The sequence below is a fragment of the Ursus maritimus genome, unplaced genomic scaffold (assembly GCF_017311325.1).
Source record: "Ursus maritimus isolate PB19 unplaced genomic scaffold, ASM1731132v1 scaffold_15, whole genome shotgun sequence".
Taxonomy (NCBI): domain Eukaryota; kingdom Metazoa; phylum Chordata; class Mammalia; order Carnivora; family Ursidae; genus Ursus; species Ursus maritimus.
Window position 1 is genome coordinate 22,031,970 of NW_024423897.1, and position 15,895 is coordinate 22,047,864.

A 15,895-nucleotide genomic window follows, 5' to 3' on the forward strand; every position below is an offset into this window, starting at 1 on the left:
GACCCAGAAGGGATATCCTGTCCTGCTTTGCCCTTCCAGGTGAATGACCGTTCCAGCTGCTGCTCCCACAGACCCTGCCCTTCTGGCTGGCAGGCCCAGTGCCACACAGAGGGCACTGGCCTGGGAGTCCGTGGAAAGCAGGGTTACAGTTCCCGGGCGCTGGAGGGCTCCTTGGGCAAGGTCCTTCCCCGCGTGGGCCTTCGTTAACTGGCTGTAGCAAAGGCCGCTGAACCGGCTGCCACTTCCCGCGCTGGTATTCTAGGATTCAACTGTTCTGAGTAGGATTCTGGGAGTTGGGTGGGGCTGGGGAGGGAGGCCCAGGCCTGCATCCCCCTCTGCAGCTGTGACAGTCACTCATCCATCTTCCTTTGCCTTCCACCCTTTGTTCCCAAGGCACTGGCTGCTTGGATTCAGAAAATATTTGTGGTTTCTGGGTAAGGGCCATAGCTCTTGCTGGGGCAGAATGTGGATACCAGTGTGTAGAGTAGGGGGCTGTCCTTGGGAAGTGTGGGACCTTGCCTATTGCAGCTGACCCTGGGAAGGGGTGGGGGACGCTCTGCAGTGTTGGGGAGCTGCCAGCGTCTGGAGCCCTGGAGCCACTGCACTGCAGCACCCAGCAGGAGCCCTGGGCCACCAGGCTCCCGCCCCAGCCGCTGCCCTGCCTCTGAGCAGCCAGGCCCTGGGCGCACCTAGCCCTCCAGGCCTTCGTTCCTTCCTCCCTAGAGGGGCAAGAGGTGTGCCCAGGGCACCCAGCTGGTAAAATGGGTTGGGGCTGCATGACTCTTCATGTTGCATTATTCTAGGATTTTCTGGGGAGGCCCGGGGGGTATCACTTAGCCTCACCCCACCCAGCTTCTCCAAGATACTTCCTGGGTGGGGACAACGTGCAGGATGTGGTCTGTACCCTGATTTCTGAGCATGCAAGTCCGGGGCTTATCCGCACCCCTGCCACCCCCACAACGGAGGAGAGGAAGTCTTGAGGGGGGGGCCTTTATGCTTAGACACTTCTTGGCTTGGAACCCAGCCACACTGCATTTCCTTTCCTCCTGGGATCGAGAAGCTCCCGTTCTTTGAGCCTCAGATTCCCCATCTGTAAAAAGAGGATGCGGCTGGCACTCACCGCCTGAGATTATAAGACGGCAGAGGTGAGCGTGCCTGGTGAACCGTAGAGTGCGGCACACCGAGAAGCAAGGGCTCCCGTTGTAATCTCGGAAGGGTGTGGTGCTTGAGAAGGCAGGTGACCTGAGCCTCAGTTTCCTCATCTGTAAAACGGGTGTCTCGGTACCTCTTAAACCGTAATTAAATCATAACCTCCTTTACTTATTGAACCTTCCAACTTGCCAGGCCCTGGCTGAACCCTTGGTGTATTGGATGCTGCTTCCCTGCCCATTTTGCAGATGTGAAAAGTCAGCCCTCAGAAGTTTAGGGGAGAAATACTACTAAATGCACATGTGTTTCCTATGCGTCAAGGCCACTTCTAAGCTCTAGATGTGTCTTCGTTTCATCCTCACCACAACTCCTCTGAGATCGGCACTATTTTTATCCTGTTTTACATACGAGGCTAAGTACTTACCCAAGTCCACACAGCTCCTGAAGGGCAGGTCAGGCTTCAGTCTCGGGCAGTGTGGCTCCAGCCTCTGTCCTGTTGGACTCTACAATTCCTACTCTCACAAAAGTGACCTGAGCTGGGATTCAAACCCCGGCCCATCCATTTCCAAGCCTGGGGCAGCCTGATGATCTCCTGGGGCCTTGCCCAGCCCTGAGATCAATGGTTCTGGGTCAGGAGAGGGAAAGACACTGCTCTCTAAGAAACCTGAGTGTCTCGAGCTGGAGGGGGTTGTGCCCAGGCTCAGGGCCAGGAGTGGCATTTCCCCGGGCTTCGTCAGAGGCTAGCTCCTGGAGGACAGTGGGGCTGGTCCTGATGTCTTCCTGCAGCCTGGGGGAGGAGCCATCTGCAAAAGGGGAGGGGAAGGATCGTGATCTTACAGGCCTCGGGCCTCTGAAGTCCGGTGCACACATCCTGGGAGGTGCTAAGATGATTTTCTGGGGTACAGGAAGAAACTATGAGGCCTCTTACTACATATGCTTTTAATCTCATGCTTATAAAGTTTATTTTTATCATGGTAAATACTCAATTTTTGTTCCTTTGGTAGCTGGGGGTACATAGGAACAAAGCAATGATGGATGACAGCAGTAGGTTGCCGGCCATGAAACAATGACGGATGACAGCAGTAGGTTGCCGGCCGTGTGTGGGTGGGCGACTCCTCTGTCTCAGTTTTTGTTCTGTCCCCATCTCCTACCAAGGGTCATGCTCAGTAAATATTTTTTTGAAAAATGAGCTCCTCCTTAGTCACTAATTTTCTTTATCACATTGGGCAAATTATACTTAACCCCTCAAGTTATTTCCTGTCCTGGCTATATGATGAGGAATCAAGCACAGTTCGAAGACCCCTAGGCTGGACGTCCTTTTATTGTGTGATTCCCCCCCCACCCCAATGGGGGTTCCTAAGGAAGCAGTAAAACAACTCAGTGCATTTCACCCAACAATCCTAATGAGCCACACCCTGTGGTAAGGGGTGCAGCAAAGAAGCAGACACAGTAATTTTTAAGAAACAGTAAAGTCATGATTCAAAAGATAGAGAAAGATCATGTGCCAAAGATTTTTTTCTACTCACTGACTAATGACTGGACAGGCAGATATTACGGCCAGCTTGAAAGAGACTCAGTAGACACTTTTATTAAAAGGAATGTATAAATGGAGGCAAACTGGTTTTTCTGGTCAAAGGGGAGAGAGATTAATTGGACCTTCACCAAATAGGACAGTATGAGCATGTCTGTTGAGAATTATTTTGCATTACTACCATTTACCTACAAATGACTGAGCTGTAAAATTGCTCAGACAGACTGGAATCATAACCTGGAGAGTTTGAAGTAGGGATTTTTTTCCTAGAATACCTTGGAGGTGGGCAGCCTCCATCTGCTCGAGGAATGGTAAATCCAGAATGGTTGAATCCAAGTCAGTCGAATGTAGATGGCTTCTGAGTACTGTGGGGGTTCAAAGGAGAGAGAAATCCATGTTGGCTTCCTGGAAGAGTTGGAAGAATCACCTAGGAAAATTTTTAAAAATTACCAAAGCCCAGGCCTCACCCCAGAACTGATGAATCAGAATCTCAGGGGGTTGACCTTAGGCTTTGGTAAATTGGAAAAACTCCCCAGGTGGGATTCATGAAGCTGGAATTGAAAAGCAATGGTTTTGATGCTCCTTGGCTAGATAGAAAAGGCTGGTGAAAGAGGTTCTTGGCTTGGGCGGGTGGGAGGCGGGGAAGGGGAGTGGTGGTGGGTGAAGAGGAAAGAGGGGATGGCAGATAAATCAGGAAGGATGTCGTGGGCCTTGAATGCTGAGCTGCGAGGGCCCGCATTGAAGGGGGTCACTGGGGCCACGTGGGCAAGCAGTGACACAGCTCAAGTCAGAGTCCCCCGGTCCCTCCTGGGGCACAGAGGTCTGGGTGAGTTTTTGCGTGACCTTCCACGTTACTTTTTGATTTTTCTCAAATTGCCTTCCCCCACACATATCTGGTTTCACCCCCTAAAACTCAGCATCTCCTCCCACCCTAAATCACGCTCTATTCCTCCAAAGCATGCAACGTACCTTTGGAAGACAGAAATGCTTTTTCTTAGGCCTGTGTTTCTGTTCTGTCTGACATCCCCTCTCTCCTCCGTCCGCTTCATTCCATGACATCCAGACTCCTGATTGTGCCCGAACCCCTAACCTGTGTCTTTAACTCGATATATACAACACACGTGCAACAGAAAAGGACAAGGTAAAAAAAAAAAAAAAAAAAAAACATTTAGAAAGTTGTAGTATTTTTGCTCATTGTGCCCGGTACCCCACAGATGGTGACTGGGATGACAGAAGCCACCACTTACTAAACATTTAATGTGTTGCTGGCCATGCTGAGCATTTTACCTGCCTTAGCCCATTGAATTTTCACAAAAAAACCTTATGAGGTTAGCATTTCCTAGATGAAGAAACTGAGTCAGAGAGAAATAACAGAACTTGCCCTAAGTCATGAACTAGGAATTTTCTGGAATGTCTGAATTTGAACTCAGGCTAGGACTGCAGAGCCTGTGTTCTTTATTATGAGGCCACACTGCCTCCGTTGTAAATGTTTGGGTATATCATAATAAAAGCTATCATTTCTTGAGCCTTTACTCTGTAATAGGCACTGGGCTTAGGGCTCTTCACCTGCTGTTTCATTTGTTTCTCAGTACTTGGAGATTATTTTTATGTGCATTTTGCAGATGTGGAAATTGAGATTCAATGAAGGTAATTTACCTAAATCACAAACCGGGGGCAGAGCTGTGACTCACAGCTAGGTCCGACCTCAAAGCCCATGCCTCTCTCATGAGTTGGACAAGCCCCATCCCCTGTCCAGTTCTTGGTTTCCCCAACTCTTGCACTTTGGGGCCAGCGGCAGCCCACGAATCCTGCCAGTTCTGGTGTGTTCTCTGCCCCAGAGCATTCCTGCTGGAATCATTCTGGAGCTCCCAAAGGGAGAGGAAGGAAACATGATTGCTTATGGGCTGAAGAACTAAGGCAGGGGCTGGCCACAGTAGCACAAAGCCAGTAGGAGACTCTACCCTAGAATGAATTTCTGGAATGATCAGCCACAATGAGCCCTCCTGTATATCCAGGTCCTGGGAGGAGAGAGACACAGGTTTAGAGTGGCCACACCTGCCAGTCTTGAGAAGCTGTTTCAGCCAGGATGATAAAACTTGCATACTGGATAAGGGGGAGGTTTGGAGAAGAACCCTCCTGGGACTGATATTCTGAGATTCTACTGTGAAAATCTGTAATTGGAATCTATAAAAGCCTTTCTCATCCACTCTGGATTTTCCCAAAGAGAAAGTGATATAGCCCCATTTTATAGATGAAGAAACTGAGGTCCAGAGAGGGAACCTGACTTGTCTAAGGTTACAGATAGATTGGGAACCAGACCTAGGTCTTTTTCTTTGGCCCCTTCCTAATGTCCTGTTGCAGCCAGGGTCCACAGTTGTGTGGGGGTTTTGACCTGGGGTTTGGAGGCACAGATATTGGCCATGGTCTGGGCCTTGGCAAGTCACTTATCCTCCCTGAGATGTCTTCACTGCACCCAGAAGATGAAGGGCCTGAAGTAGTGGATGGTTAAGAGCCCTCTGGGATTCTGAAACTTTGTGCCTAAAACATTTATTCAGCCAAATGGAGAGGTAGGGTCTGCGTTGCTCTGGAAGGGAGCAGAGACCCTTGTAAAGCCAGGTTAATGGCACCGGTGTGATTAGCTCCAGAGCTCCCCTGAGCCCACAGAGGAGGGGCTGTTGGAGATGCCCTCCCTCCTCCCCCACCCCTGAACTGCAGTCTCCACATCTAGTTCTGGAAGAAGCTTGCTTTCTGTGTATACACAAGACCTACATTCGCATGAAGCACATATAAACTGCTCTCTGAGCTGAAAATATTTTCCCGAAGACTCAGAGGCCCTTCCTCTAAGCCATCTCTCCTTGGAAAGGGGCTCTTGTCCAGATGGGCCTGGGCTGCAGCCAGCAGCTGAAGTTTCCAGCAACAAGGCCAAAGGAAAATGCTTCCAGACTTGAGGTGCAGGTGATAGGCCTCAGCCCTCCCTGCCCAGAGGACTTTCCGGGACTCCTTTGGTCCCTATTGCTGTGCTGGCCTTGGGGGTCCCTCACCCTCTGCCCACACCATGCCCCTGGCTGGAAAAGCTAGAGCCGGCTCCTGGCCAGACCCTGGGGTAGATGTGGTTTCCCGTCCCCTGCCCACTTTCTGATGAAAGTTGCACATTTGTACAGAGGGGCCCCTGGTTGTCAGGCAAACAGCAGAGTTTCCTCCAGCTCTGCTGGGGTTGCAGACGGATCTGTCTCCTCTGCTGTTCACCCCCAGCCCCACCTCCTGTCTGTCTGCTGACTACAATTTGGGGGGTTCATGATCAGGCACTGGGGCTACAGGCAAACACAACAAAGCCCCGTCAGAACCCCCCACCAGTACAGTGAATGCCTGGCGTCCTGGGCTCTGCCCTTGACACAAGCTACGGTCTCATCCTCCAACAGCCCTACAAGGCAGGAAAGGGAAATCCCCAGCTTTGTACGTGAGGTGACCTTGAACTCAGAGGTGAGCAATGTGCCCAAGGTCACGGAGCTAATAAGTGACAACATGTATTTGAATCCAGTTCTGTCCGTCTGACTCCAAAACCTGTGTTTTCCCCACTGTGTCGCACCGTCTCCAGCGGGATTATGGGCTGAGGTCAAGAAGGGCCGATTTCCCCTAAGTCGTTGTGTGTTTTGTTGTTGTTTGGTGGTGGGGGACGTGGGGAACTGGAAAGCACTGAGCCAAAATGCCACCCCGATTTCTCCTCTTCTAGTTCAGCTCTGTGTAGGTCTTACTGAATAAGCCAGATAGAGTTTATTATTCTTACTTTTAAAAAGTAATACACAGACATGGCTTAAAAAGATCAAATGATACAGTCCTGACCGAAATGGAAAGCAGCGGCCCTTTCTCCTCTTGTCCCGGGAAAGTGACTTCACTTCCACCTTTGCCTTCCTGCTGGCAGGGCTCGCCGGCCCGTGCCCCCTTCTCTTCCCCTTTCCAAGCCGGGGACAGCCCTTTCTCCATTTCTTTTTTGGTATAAGACGTTTTTGTTTATTTCTTCCCTCTAGACCCTGTCTCCTACACCCCCTTTGATAAGATCTTGTGTCCTGTTTGTCCTGACGGGGAAGAATCTAGAGCCTTTACTGTGGCCTCAGGCCCTGGTCCCCCGCTGTGGCTTTAGCCACCCTGAGTCCCTTGACCGCACACCCCCACGTACCCATGTGGTTCGTGATCCTCTGACCACGCGGCCTGGGCTTCTACTCCTGACCAAGCGTTATCTTTTCTCCTTACTTTTTGCCATATGCTCTTGTTATTCTTCCCCATTATAGAGTGAGCTGCAGAAAAGCAGGGTTTTAAAAATCTCTTTTATTGATTGCTGTATCCGCAGTGCCTAGAGCCATGCCTAATCAGAGCAGGTGCTCAAGAAATCCTCACTGACTTAACACGGGAACACTAGCCCTGCAGATATTTGGAGCAGGTGGCCCAGAGCCCTTTGAGCGTTCTCATCTGCAGAATGTTAAGCCATGGCTTCTGGAACCATGCTTGGTGACTTCAACATAGAGCGTGCGTGGTGCAGATAGCTTGGACTCTGGAATCTGGACTTTGTTGAATTCAGTTTTAAGCTGTGTGACTTTGGGTAAATGATGCAACCTCCCTGACTCCCCATCCTCCATTTTGTCCTCTGGGGGGAAGGGAGAATCGGATGGCTGTGAGGATTGAGTGGGACATGTGGGAAAGTGCCTGGCATGGCCCAGAGGCGGCGTGTGTTCAGGGGTCATGCCCTGTCTCCCGCTCAGTTCCAAGTCCCTCTCCCATCCTGGTGGGAGAGTCTGGACCCAGGCCAGTCTATCCATTGTCTTGAGGCAGGTCTGGGTGGACTTGAACCTAAAGGGCTGGAGGCAGCTGGAAAGCAGCAGGAGGAGCATAGCTTCCCTCAGGAGGCAAGAAGGCTGAGGAAACTGGGGGAAAGCATGGAGGGGACCACACTCATGGGTCTCTTTCTTCTCCACAGTGTTACCACTGCAGAACCTGAGACCATGGCCAAACCAGCACAGGTAAGGAGCCTCTCCCCTCCTGAAGGCTGTGCTCTGCCTTTCCTGGGCTCCTAGAGCCAGTAGGCCCGCTCTGCAGATCCCTGGTACCTTCATCTAGAAAGGAGCAGGAGAGGTTCTCAGGCTTTGCTTGCTCTCCTTACAAGTCACGTCCTGCTTCGTTGCAAGTGCCCATGACAGCACACCACATCCTAAGCAGAAGGGTTATGTATTGGCTTCTGTGACCGAACAGCCCAGGGCTTCAGGCTTGGCTGGTTCCAGGGACCCAAATGATGTTGTCAGGATTCTGCCTCTGTGAGTTGAACTTCTATGGGTGGCTTCACTCGTGGGCGTTTCTTCCCTGATTTGGCACTCTAGCCACCAGCGGGCCCAAGCTTCCGTTCTGCCTCCTGGGCGGCCTGGGGGAAGCAATATAATTTATTCGCAGTGATTCCAGGGAAAGGCCTAGGTTTGGTTCTTATTGGCTGGGCCAATGGTGATTTGGATTCAGGTGGTAGAGTTGGTCCGGCCTGAACTATGTGGCCCAGAAGTGGTTCCCCGGGAGAAGGCTGTCGAACAGGCAAAAGCATGAGAGGGTTCTCTCTGCCGTGGAGGTGGGAGTATCCCTTGTCGCATGCATCTGGGATTACGTTTCCCTGGCTTGGGAGGCCCCCGTCTTTCATGCTGTGCGACCATTTTGCTGGGCAGTGGCAGTTGAGGTGTGGCGGAGCTTCTACTCCTGGGTGTGGCCAGGATCGGGTTCTGTCCTTGGGCAGAGCGAGGTGTCCTTCTGTGCCAGCCTTCACCCGAGAGTGACCCCTGTTGGCTAGCATCAGAAAAGGAGATAGGGCCGCTGCAGTGATGAGATGGGGAAGGGAGAATGAAACCAAGGGACACCTGACTAGGCCCCTTTTGCTCCTCACTTCGGTCACAGAGCTACTGGCCACAGACATAACACAAGTGCTGTGTGATCCGGGGAGTTCTTTACCCTCTCTGGGCCTCAGTGTTCATGACTTGCCACCCAGTGAACGAGGGCCTGTTCACAATTTTTGAAGAGCATGGTGTGTTACACGATACAGGATCAGTATTCAAGAGAGTCCCAGCTGTGGCCTCCCTATCCGCCTCTGAGTAGCGTACTTTGCACAAGTGTCCTCTCTGACCAGGAGGAGAAAGTGTTAGTGGTTATGGGCAAAGGTCCAAGGTATAACTTGCTGTTCCCCATTTTCCGTATGTAGTCCTACCAGAGCTCCTTCCGGGGAGGCAGTCACATTGCAGGGTTCTGCATGACCAGAGTGCACAGAGCAGATCGTGGGAGGTCAGAGGGGCCAGGACCTCAGGCACAGATCTTTGGAATCCAGCTCCAGTGCTCCCAGGCCACGCTTCTGCCTGGCTGGCCCGTGGTTTCTTGTTGCCATAGACCAGGGGCCAGTAGACAGTCTGCAAGCAAGAGTCCCAGGGTGGCAGAGCTTGGGGGTCCCTTGTCCCATGAGAGGAGCTGGAACCCCCACGCACGGCACTCATGTCCGGTGGAGGCAATGAAGGAGCTTGGTGGGCACACAGGTTGAGGAAACTGGGAAAGGTGCCTGGAGAGAGCTCCTGGGGGAGTGAGGGGCTGATGTGCTGCAGGGGGCAGGCATGCTGGAACAGAAGGCCAGAGAGGAGAGGCTCAGTGGGGGTGGGGGTGGGGCAGCAAAGGTAATTTGGCACACGTGGAGTGCAAGGGTTTGGGTGAGGGAGGGGGTTGCAGAAGACAAAACCGGAGAGTTTGAGCAAGGTCTTCCTTCCATTCTTGAGCTGAAGTTCGATTCTCTTGCTTCCAGTGATTAACACCTCCATTCTGCATCTCATGCACCCCCTTCCCCACACACATACCCCCACGCACACACGCACAGAACAAGCCACTCTTTTCTCTGTTCCAGATCACCCCCAGTTATTTCTGCTGTGTTAATTGTGCTATTCTCTCTGTCTTTCCTCCTAGAAGAGGGGAGCTTGGGGCCCAAAGATGTGAAGAAATAGCGTGGTATCAGAAAGGTCCCAGACGCATGGCTCTGTGGTGTTCATTTCCCAGGGATGTTCTGGATTGGAACTTGCTGATGGGCATGAGAACACTGAGGACCGGGCAGGAGGGGCAGGCTGGTGCCTGGAACTCCAGCAGCTGCAGAGATGAGGCCCCGGTCAGGTGTGGTCACAGCAGCTCTGAGGTGGAGTCCTGGCCCGGCAGCCGTCTCTCTCTCGGGAGAGGCCGCAGGCTCCTATTCTAGCAGCAGCTGGGCTGGGTCCCAGGACCTCAGAGCCCCAGGGGCCAGGCGCTCACCAGCTGGCAGCAGGACCTGCTGAATATTTCAGGGTGGAAAGTCCCTTCTCTGCTCTCCCCTCCCCTGGGCCATGGGTGCCTGAGGCCAGGAGTCTGTCCGCCAGAGGAGCCACAGGCCGTCTAGGTGAGGAGAAGCAGAGATGCAGACTTCGTGAGGTTGGCATGAGGATGACCGATGGTGGGAAACCAGGCCTGGGTGATTGGAAGGACTGTCTCTGTGCCTCTAAAGGTGACCAGTGCTAGGATCCCCCCGTGTCCGCCTCTTCTAGTGGCCGTGATCCCGAGGGCCCCTGGGAGAGTTTATTATCTTTATGCAAAGATGCACCTGGGAAACTGGCCTCACTTCTCACTGAACCGATCTCCAAAGGAACATTTGGATCCAGCTCCCTGCCAGTCATTAGACTGCCCCTCCCCGGGAGGACATTGCCTCATCTTTCAGTTGCAGCCCTGTGCTCAGCCACGCTGTGGGAAGAGGGGCAGGCTGAGGTGGAGGAGACCTCTGCCCTTCCACCTTCTCCTCTTCTCGTTCCTTCCTGGCAACTTGGAGTCCCATGGTCTTGGCGACTTTCGTCGTCTGCACCGAGCGCTGAAGAATCTGGGCTGCCTCCCCGAATGTTCTCGCTTGCTCTTGCCTCCAGGACTTGACCATGCTGTTTCCTGCCTGAAGCCTTCCCCCCTCTGCTCTTCTGTCCCCCGCCCCCAGCCCTTGGGGCCCGCTGTCACTCATCCTTTGGGTCTCAGCAGTGAATTCCCCTCCAGGAAGTCTTTGATCTGCTCAGAATATATTCAGTCCTTCATCCACGCATGTGCCTGTCCATCCAGGAAACAGATATTCAGTGGGTGCTTGGTTGTGCCAAGCTGTGTGCTGGGTGCTGGGATGCATGGGGCGGGGGGGCCGGGGAAGACAGGCACTCCTAGGGCTTTCTCAAGGGACTGTCTCTTCTCTGGTCCGGGTATTTGGCATGTGTTTCTCCTTCTCTGCCCAGGGGTGTGATCAGGTTGCAGGGGACTCACGGATGGCGGGAAGAGGGCCGTGTCACCCGCCCTGTCAGAACTTTAAATAGCAACCCTGCGCCCACGCATGCATACCTCAGAGGAACAGAACTGCAAACATAAACCAAGGAGCATCCAGATGTCTGGCCAGGTCCTTCAGGGTGGGCACCGGGCGACGCAGGAGATGCTTGGAGGCTCATTTTTGCATTTGCTTCTTACTCCTTTAAGGCACGGTGTATGCGGGCCACCCCCAGTCCTTGCACAGAGCCTTTGCTGGTTCCCTCCCCCAGCTAGAATCGGCCTCCACTGTTTTCCCAAATTACCCAGCCTCTGTCTTAGGTATTTATGACGAGTTCTATGCTAATTTGTGTGTTCGTCTCTTTCCTCTGGGTCCGAAGCTCATGAAAGACAGGGGCAGGTCTTCCTTCTTCCTGAATCTTCAGCGCTTAGCATTGGGCCTGGCCCAGGCTAAGCACCCTTGCACCGTGCCGTGTGCTCATGGGCTCCAGCCCTCCCAGCTCTCGGCCACTCTCCTGGTGCCATACTTCTCTGGGGCCATGTAGCTGACCCACATCTGACTTCTCTGTGAGGCAGCCCATTGTGCATTCAGATTCAGTGTCTAAGATCCTCTGGCTCGGCCTCTCCTCCCTTTTACCCCAAGGACCCAGCCAGCTTGTCCTCAGATGCCAGCTGCTAGCTCAGTTTACTGGGCCCAAAGGGCGGCATCTTGTCTTGGCATTGATTCCGAGGATAGCTCTGGGCTTCCCTTGGGCCACGACCTCACCCTCAGAAGCTGGAAGCTGCAAGGTTTCTGGAGCTGGAGAGCAGAGGGGAAGAGGCCAGAGATCTGGGCTCTGTGGGACCCTCTGCTGGAGGCTTTCCTTCTTTAGGCTCCGTTTCTTTGTTTCTGTGATACGGATCATCTTAGGGCTTCTACAAGTTGGAATCAGGTTAATGGAGGCCAAAGGGCTTTGTAAACTGTGAAGTGTCATAAAGGTATGAGGAGCTCTCGTTACTCTTACAGGCATCATTTCTACCCCTTGCACTCAGCCTGGCTTTTTCCTCTCTCCTGGGTCCTGGCAAGGTTGTACGGTGCTGTGGGCTGGACGGAGCCACCATCCTGCGGGGAAAGGGCACAGTCCTTGGGGCAGGCTCTGGCAGGCGGTACAGGGAGAGTCGTCCCTACCCTTGCCTGGGCTTTCTGTAGTCAGGGCTTGATTTTAGGGGAAGGGAATTCAGCCTAGACTCTGCCTATGGCCAGGGTTGAGAGTGTGATCTGGGGTTGGGGCTGGGAGCCCCGTTTAAGTTAAGGTCAGCAGTTTACCTTCTGTTTTTTCTCTCCACAGGGTGCCAAGTACCGTGGCTCCATTCATGACTTCCCAGGCTTTGACCCCAGCCAGGATGCCGAGGCCCTGTATACCGCCATGAAGGGCTTTGGTGGGTGCTCGGCCACCAGCAGTGGGGCCCCAGGAAAGAGCAGGGGAGTGGGGATATTCCCAGTGGGGGTGAGGTGTTGAGATGTGCTCACTCGTTCTTTTGTCTCCTCTTTTGATTATTTTTCATTATTTTATAATGAAATATTCCAGACCAACCAAAAGGTCTAAGGAATAATAGAAGCTTCACCCACAGACCTGCCACCCAACTTGAGAAACAGCACTTGCTTCCTCATAGAGTCGAAACGTCTTCGGTGGGTCCCCTCCTGAAGCATCACCGCTACCTTTCCTCTTGGGAGTCACTGCCACCCCGAACTTGTTGCTGCTTATTCTCTTTTATTTTTCTTGTTTTTGAAAGAACCCTGTCTTGGGTGTTAGGATACCTGTGTTTTTCTAAACCAGGTCTCAGTGTGAAAGCTTGGATGAGTCCTTGCTCCTCTCTGGGCCTCAGTTTCCTTATGTGTCTGATGAGGGGCTGGATCACAGGCCCTCCGACCTCAAATACTGTGGGTGCTAGGATCCTTCTCAGTGGGCGCTTGACAGTCCCCATAGATCCTCCCCCACCGACACCACCGCCTGATGAACAGAAGCCCCTGGTGGGCTTCCTGGAGGCAGATTGGGGGAGGGTCACCAGTGCCCTCCTATCTTCCAGGCAGTGACAAGGAGGCCATCCTGGAGCTCATCACTTCTCGGAGCAACAGGCAGAGGCAGGAGATCTGCCAGAGCTACAAGTCCCTCTATGGCAAGGTAACCATGGCAACCGCAGGGCCCATGGGGTGGGGCTGGGGAGCTGATCTCATTCACCTGGTCTCCTGTTGTATTCCGGCTCAGCCTCCGTGCTGACAGTTCTGCCCTCCTTTGTTCTCCCCTTCAGTCAGGCCCCATTCGGCCACAGATACATCTACGATACTTGCTATATGCTTGGGCCCCGGGCTAGGGGTTGGTGCACACAGGTGAACGAGACCTGTGAGGTGTCAGCCCTGTGGACCCACAGATAGTGGGAGAGACACCCAGTCAACAAGCGAACAAACAGTGCTGGGGGGAGAGGCACGGTGCCACGGGCTCGAATCCTGCACCGCCATTGCTCGCTGCGTGGCTTTGGGCAAGTTCCCTGATGTCTCTACGCCCATTTCTTAGGGTTGATGAGAGCCCATACCTCCCAGAGTGGCAGGTCCACGGGCTTACTGAGCCCGGTGCCTTACAGAGTAGGGGCTCATTACATGTAACTCTTACCATAAGCGCTCGTCCCCTTCCTCCTCCATCTCCTCCTCCCTCCCCGACCCCGACCCAGGACCTCATTGCTGACTTGAAGTATGAGCTGACGGGAAAGTTTGAACGACTGATTGTGGGTCTCATGAGGCCACTTGCCTATTGTGATGCCAAAGAAATTAAAGACGCCATCGCGGTAAGAAGCACGGGTCTGCGTGTGTGTTGCGAGTGGGGGTGTGCTGAATGGGAAGATTCTGGTCTCTGCCACGGGCACTCACTGGGCCCTGCGCCCACCAGCAGTGTGGCCTGCTGCGAGAGGCAGCTTGCGCAAACCCTGTCCCGGGGGGTGCCGCAGTCTCCTCCAGATGGCCAGATGTGGGACAGATGTTGGTGTGAGACAGATCTCATAAGGGGGGCCCTGGGCCCAGACCCCAACACAGCAGCTTACAGCCCTCAGGAAGCAGGATCCAGGGGCGTAAAGACAAGTTGTGCCCGACGCTCCAAGGCCAAGGGCGTAGTAAAGGAGGGCAGGCCCAGGGTGGCTTGAGAGGGCATCGCAGAAGATGAGGGATCAAGCTGGGCCCAGAAGCCCCGGGGAGGGTTTGGTTGATCAGAGTGGGAAGGTCATTCCAGGCTGGGTAAGATGTCAGGAGAGGGGGTGGAGGTGTGTGTCCAGGACAGGAAGTGCGGCTCGGTCTGGTTGAAGGAGAGGGTGGCTCGCTAGCAAGCAGGGAGGGATCAAAGCCCTTCAGTGTACCTGGCGCAGGACAGTCTGTAAAGTGCTATGAGCTTTGCCTCAGATGAGGTGTTCAACATGAATTTACTTGATGTATTGGGAAGTTTAGCGATGGGAGAGATTGCCTTCTCGATGTCCTTGTGAGTTTGGCAGAGCCACTGGCATCATTTCCATTTTACAGATGAGAAAACAGGCCCAGAAAGACAACGTTTCTTAATGAGAGGTCACAAAGCGAGCTGCTGGCAGAGGCGGGACTAGAACCTATGTGTTTTGATTCTCAGGACAGTGGCTCCAGTCTGGCGCGTAAGAGCTATGGTAGGAGCTCCCTGAGTGTTGGGGGTTCCATAGCTCTGGCCACTCCAGGAGCCCAGCCCATGGCTGGTGGTGGCCTCCCATCCCAGCCTGACTCTGATGTCCCTTCTGTTCTCCCAGGGCATCGGCACTGATGAGAAGTGTCTCATTGAGATCTTGGCTTCTCGGACCAATGAGCAGATCCACCAGCTGGTGGCAGCGTACAAAGATGGTGAGATGGGCAGGAGGGGCCATCAGGACTTAGATATGAAAGGAGGGTAATTGCAAGGGTGGGGATCCTAAGACTGTCCATCCACTTTCTTTCCTCTTGCCCTCTGATCTATCCATCGTTTCTCCTTGTCAGAAATAGCTGCTCTGTGCAGCAGGGTTCTAGGTTCTCAGGATATGGTGGTGGGCAGAACCCATGTAGTCCCTGCCTTCTAGAATTTACAGACTAATGAGGTAACAAGGGATACAGGCAATACACAGGTAAACACGATGATGACACATTGTTATACAATGAAGTAACAAGAGTCCGACTTTAATTCGGAAGGACCTGGTCCAGACAAGTGGTCAGGGAAACCGTGTCTTGGGAGGGAATAAGAAGGAGCCAGTTGTGTAAGGGGTGGGGAGAAGATCCTGGCAGGCAGAGGGAATGGCAAACCCAAAGGCCCTGGGGCAGAAATGAGCCTGGTACTAGTGTGAGGTGAGAGTGGTAGAGGGCAGGGCAGGATCACACAGTGCCTTGCAGGCCAAGAGAAGAGGTGATGTTTGCAGAGGAGCCCGTGATTGGAGAGGGCTTTAAGAGTCACCCTTGTTGCTGTGGATTGGAGAAGGAGGGGAGCGGAAGGAGGGGAAATAGTTAGAAGGCCGTAGCCATCATCCAGGTGGGCGACCACAGTACCTGGAGTAGGATAGCACAGGTGGGGATAGAGAACGTGGACAGATTCCGTCTCGGTGTGTCAGGGGTCAGTGCAGAAGCCTGTGAAGATACACCCTGGGTCTTTCCATGACCAGCCCGGAGACTGGGTGCTGGGATCATATTGGAGGCAGCAGGGACCTTTATCCTGGATTCCCAAGATCTCCTGGGGATGGGACTAGAGCTTGCGTTCCTTCCCTGCAGCCTATGAGCGAGACCTAGAGGCCGACATCATCGGTGACACCTCTGGCCACTTCCAGAAGATGCTCGTGGTCCTGCTCCAGGTTGGTCCACACTGGGGTCCTCCCGGAAGCTCTCTACCAGAGTGCAGG

At 53.4% G+C, this 15,895-nt stretch overlaps 1 protein-coding gene across 2 annotated transcripts in view; it reads left to right on the plus strand.

Annotated features, from left to right (window-relative positions):
• ANXA6 (annexin A6) overlaps positions 1-15,895 on the plus strand; it is a 45,835-nt gene that overhangs the window by 1,393 nt on the left and 28,547 nt on the right. For both annotated transcript variants that reach the window (XM_040630391.1, XM_040630392.1), the window contains exons 2-7: positions 7,650-7,692; positions 12,322-12,412; positions 13,061-13,155; positions 13,700-13,813; positions 14,786-14,876; positions 15,768-15,847. In XM_040630391.1, coding sequence (XP_040486325.1) covers positions 7,675-7,692; positions 12,322-12,412; positions 13,061-13,155; positions 13,700-13,813; positions 14,786-14,876; positions 15,768-15,847 — 489 coding nt within the window. In that variant the 5' untranslated portion in view covers positions 7,650-7,674. The remainder of the gene's footprint in view (positions 1-7,649; positions 7,693-12,321; positions 12,413-13,060; positions 13,156-13,699; positions 13,814-14,785; positions 14,877-15,767; positions 15,848-15,895) is intronic.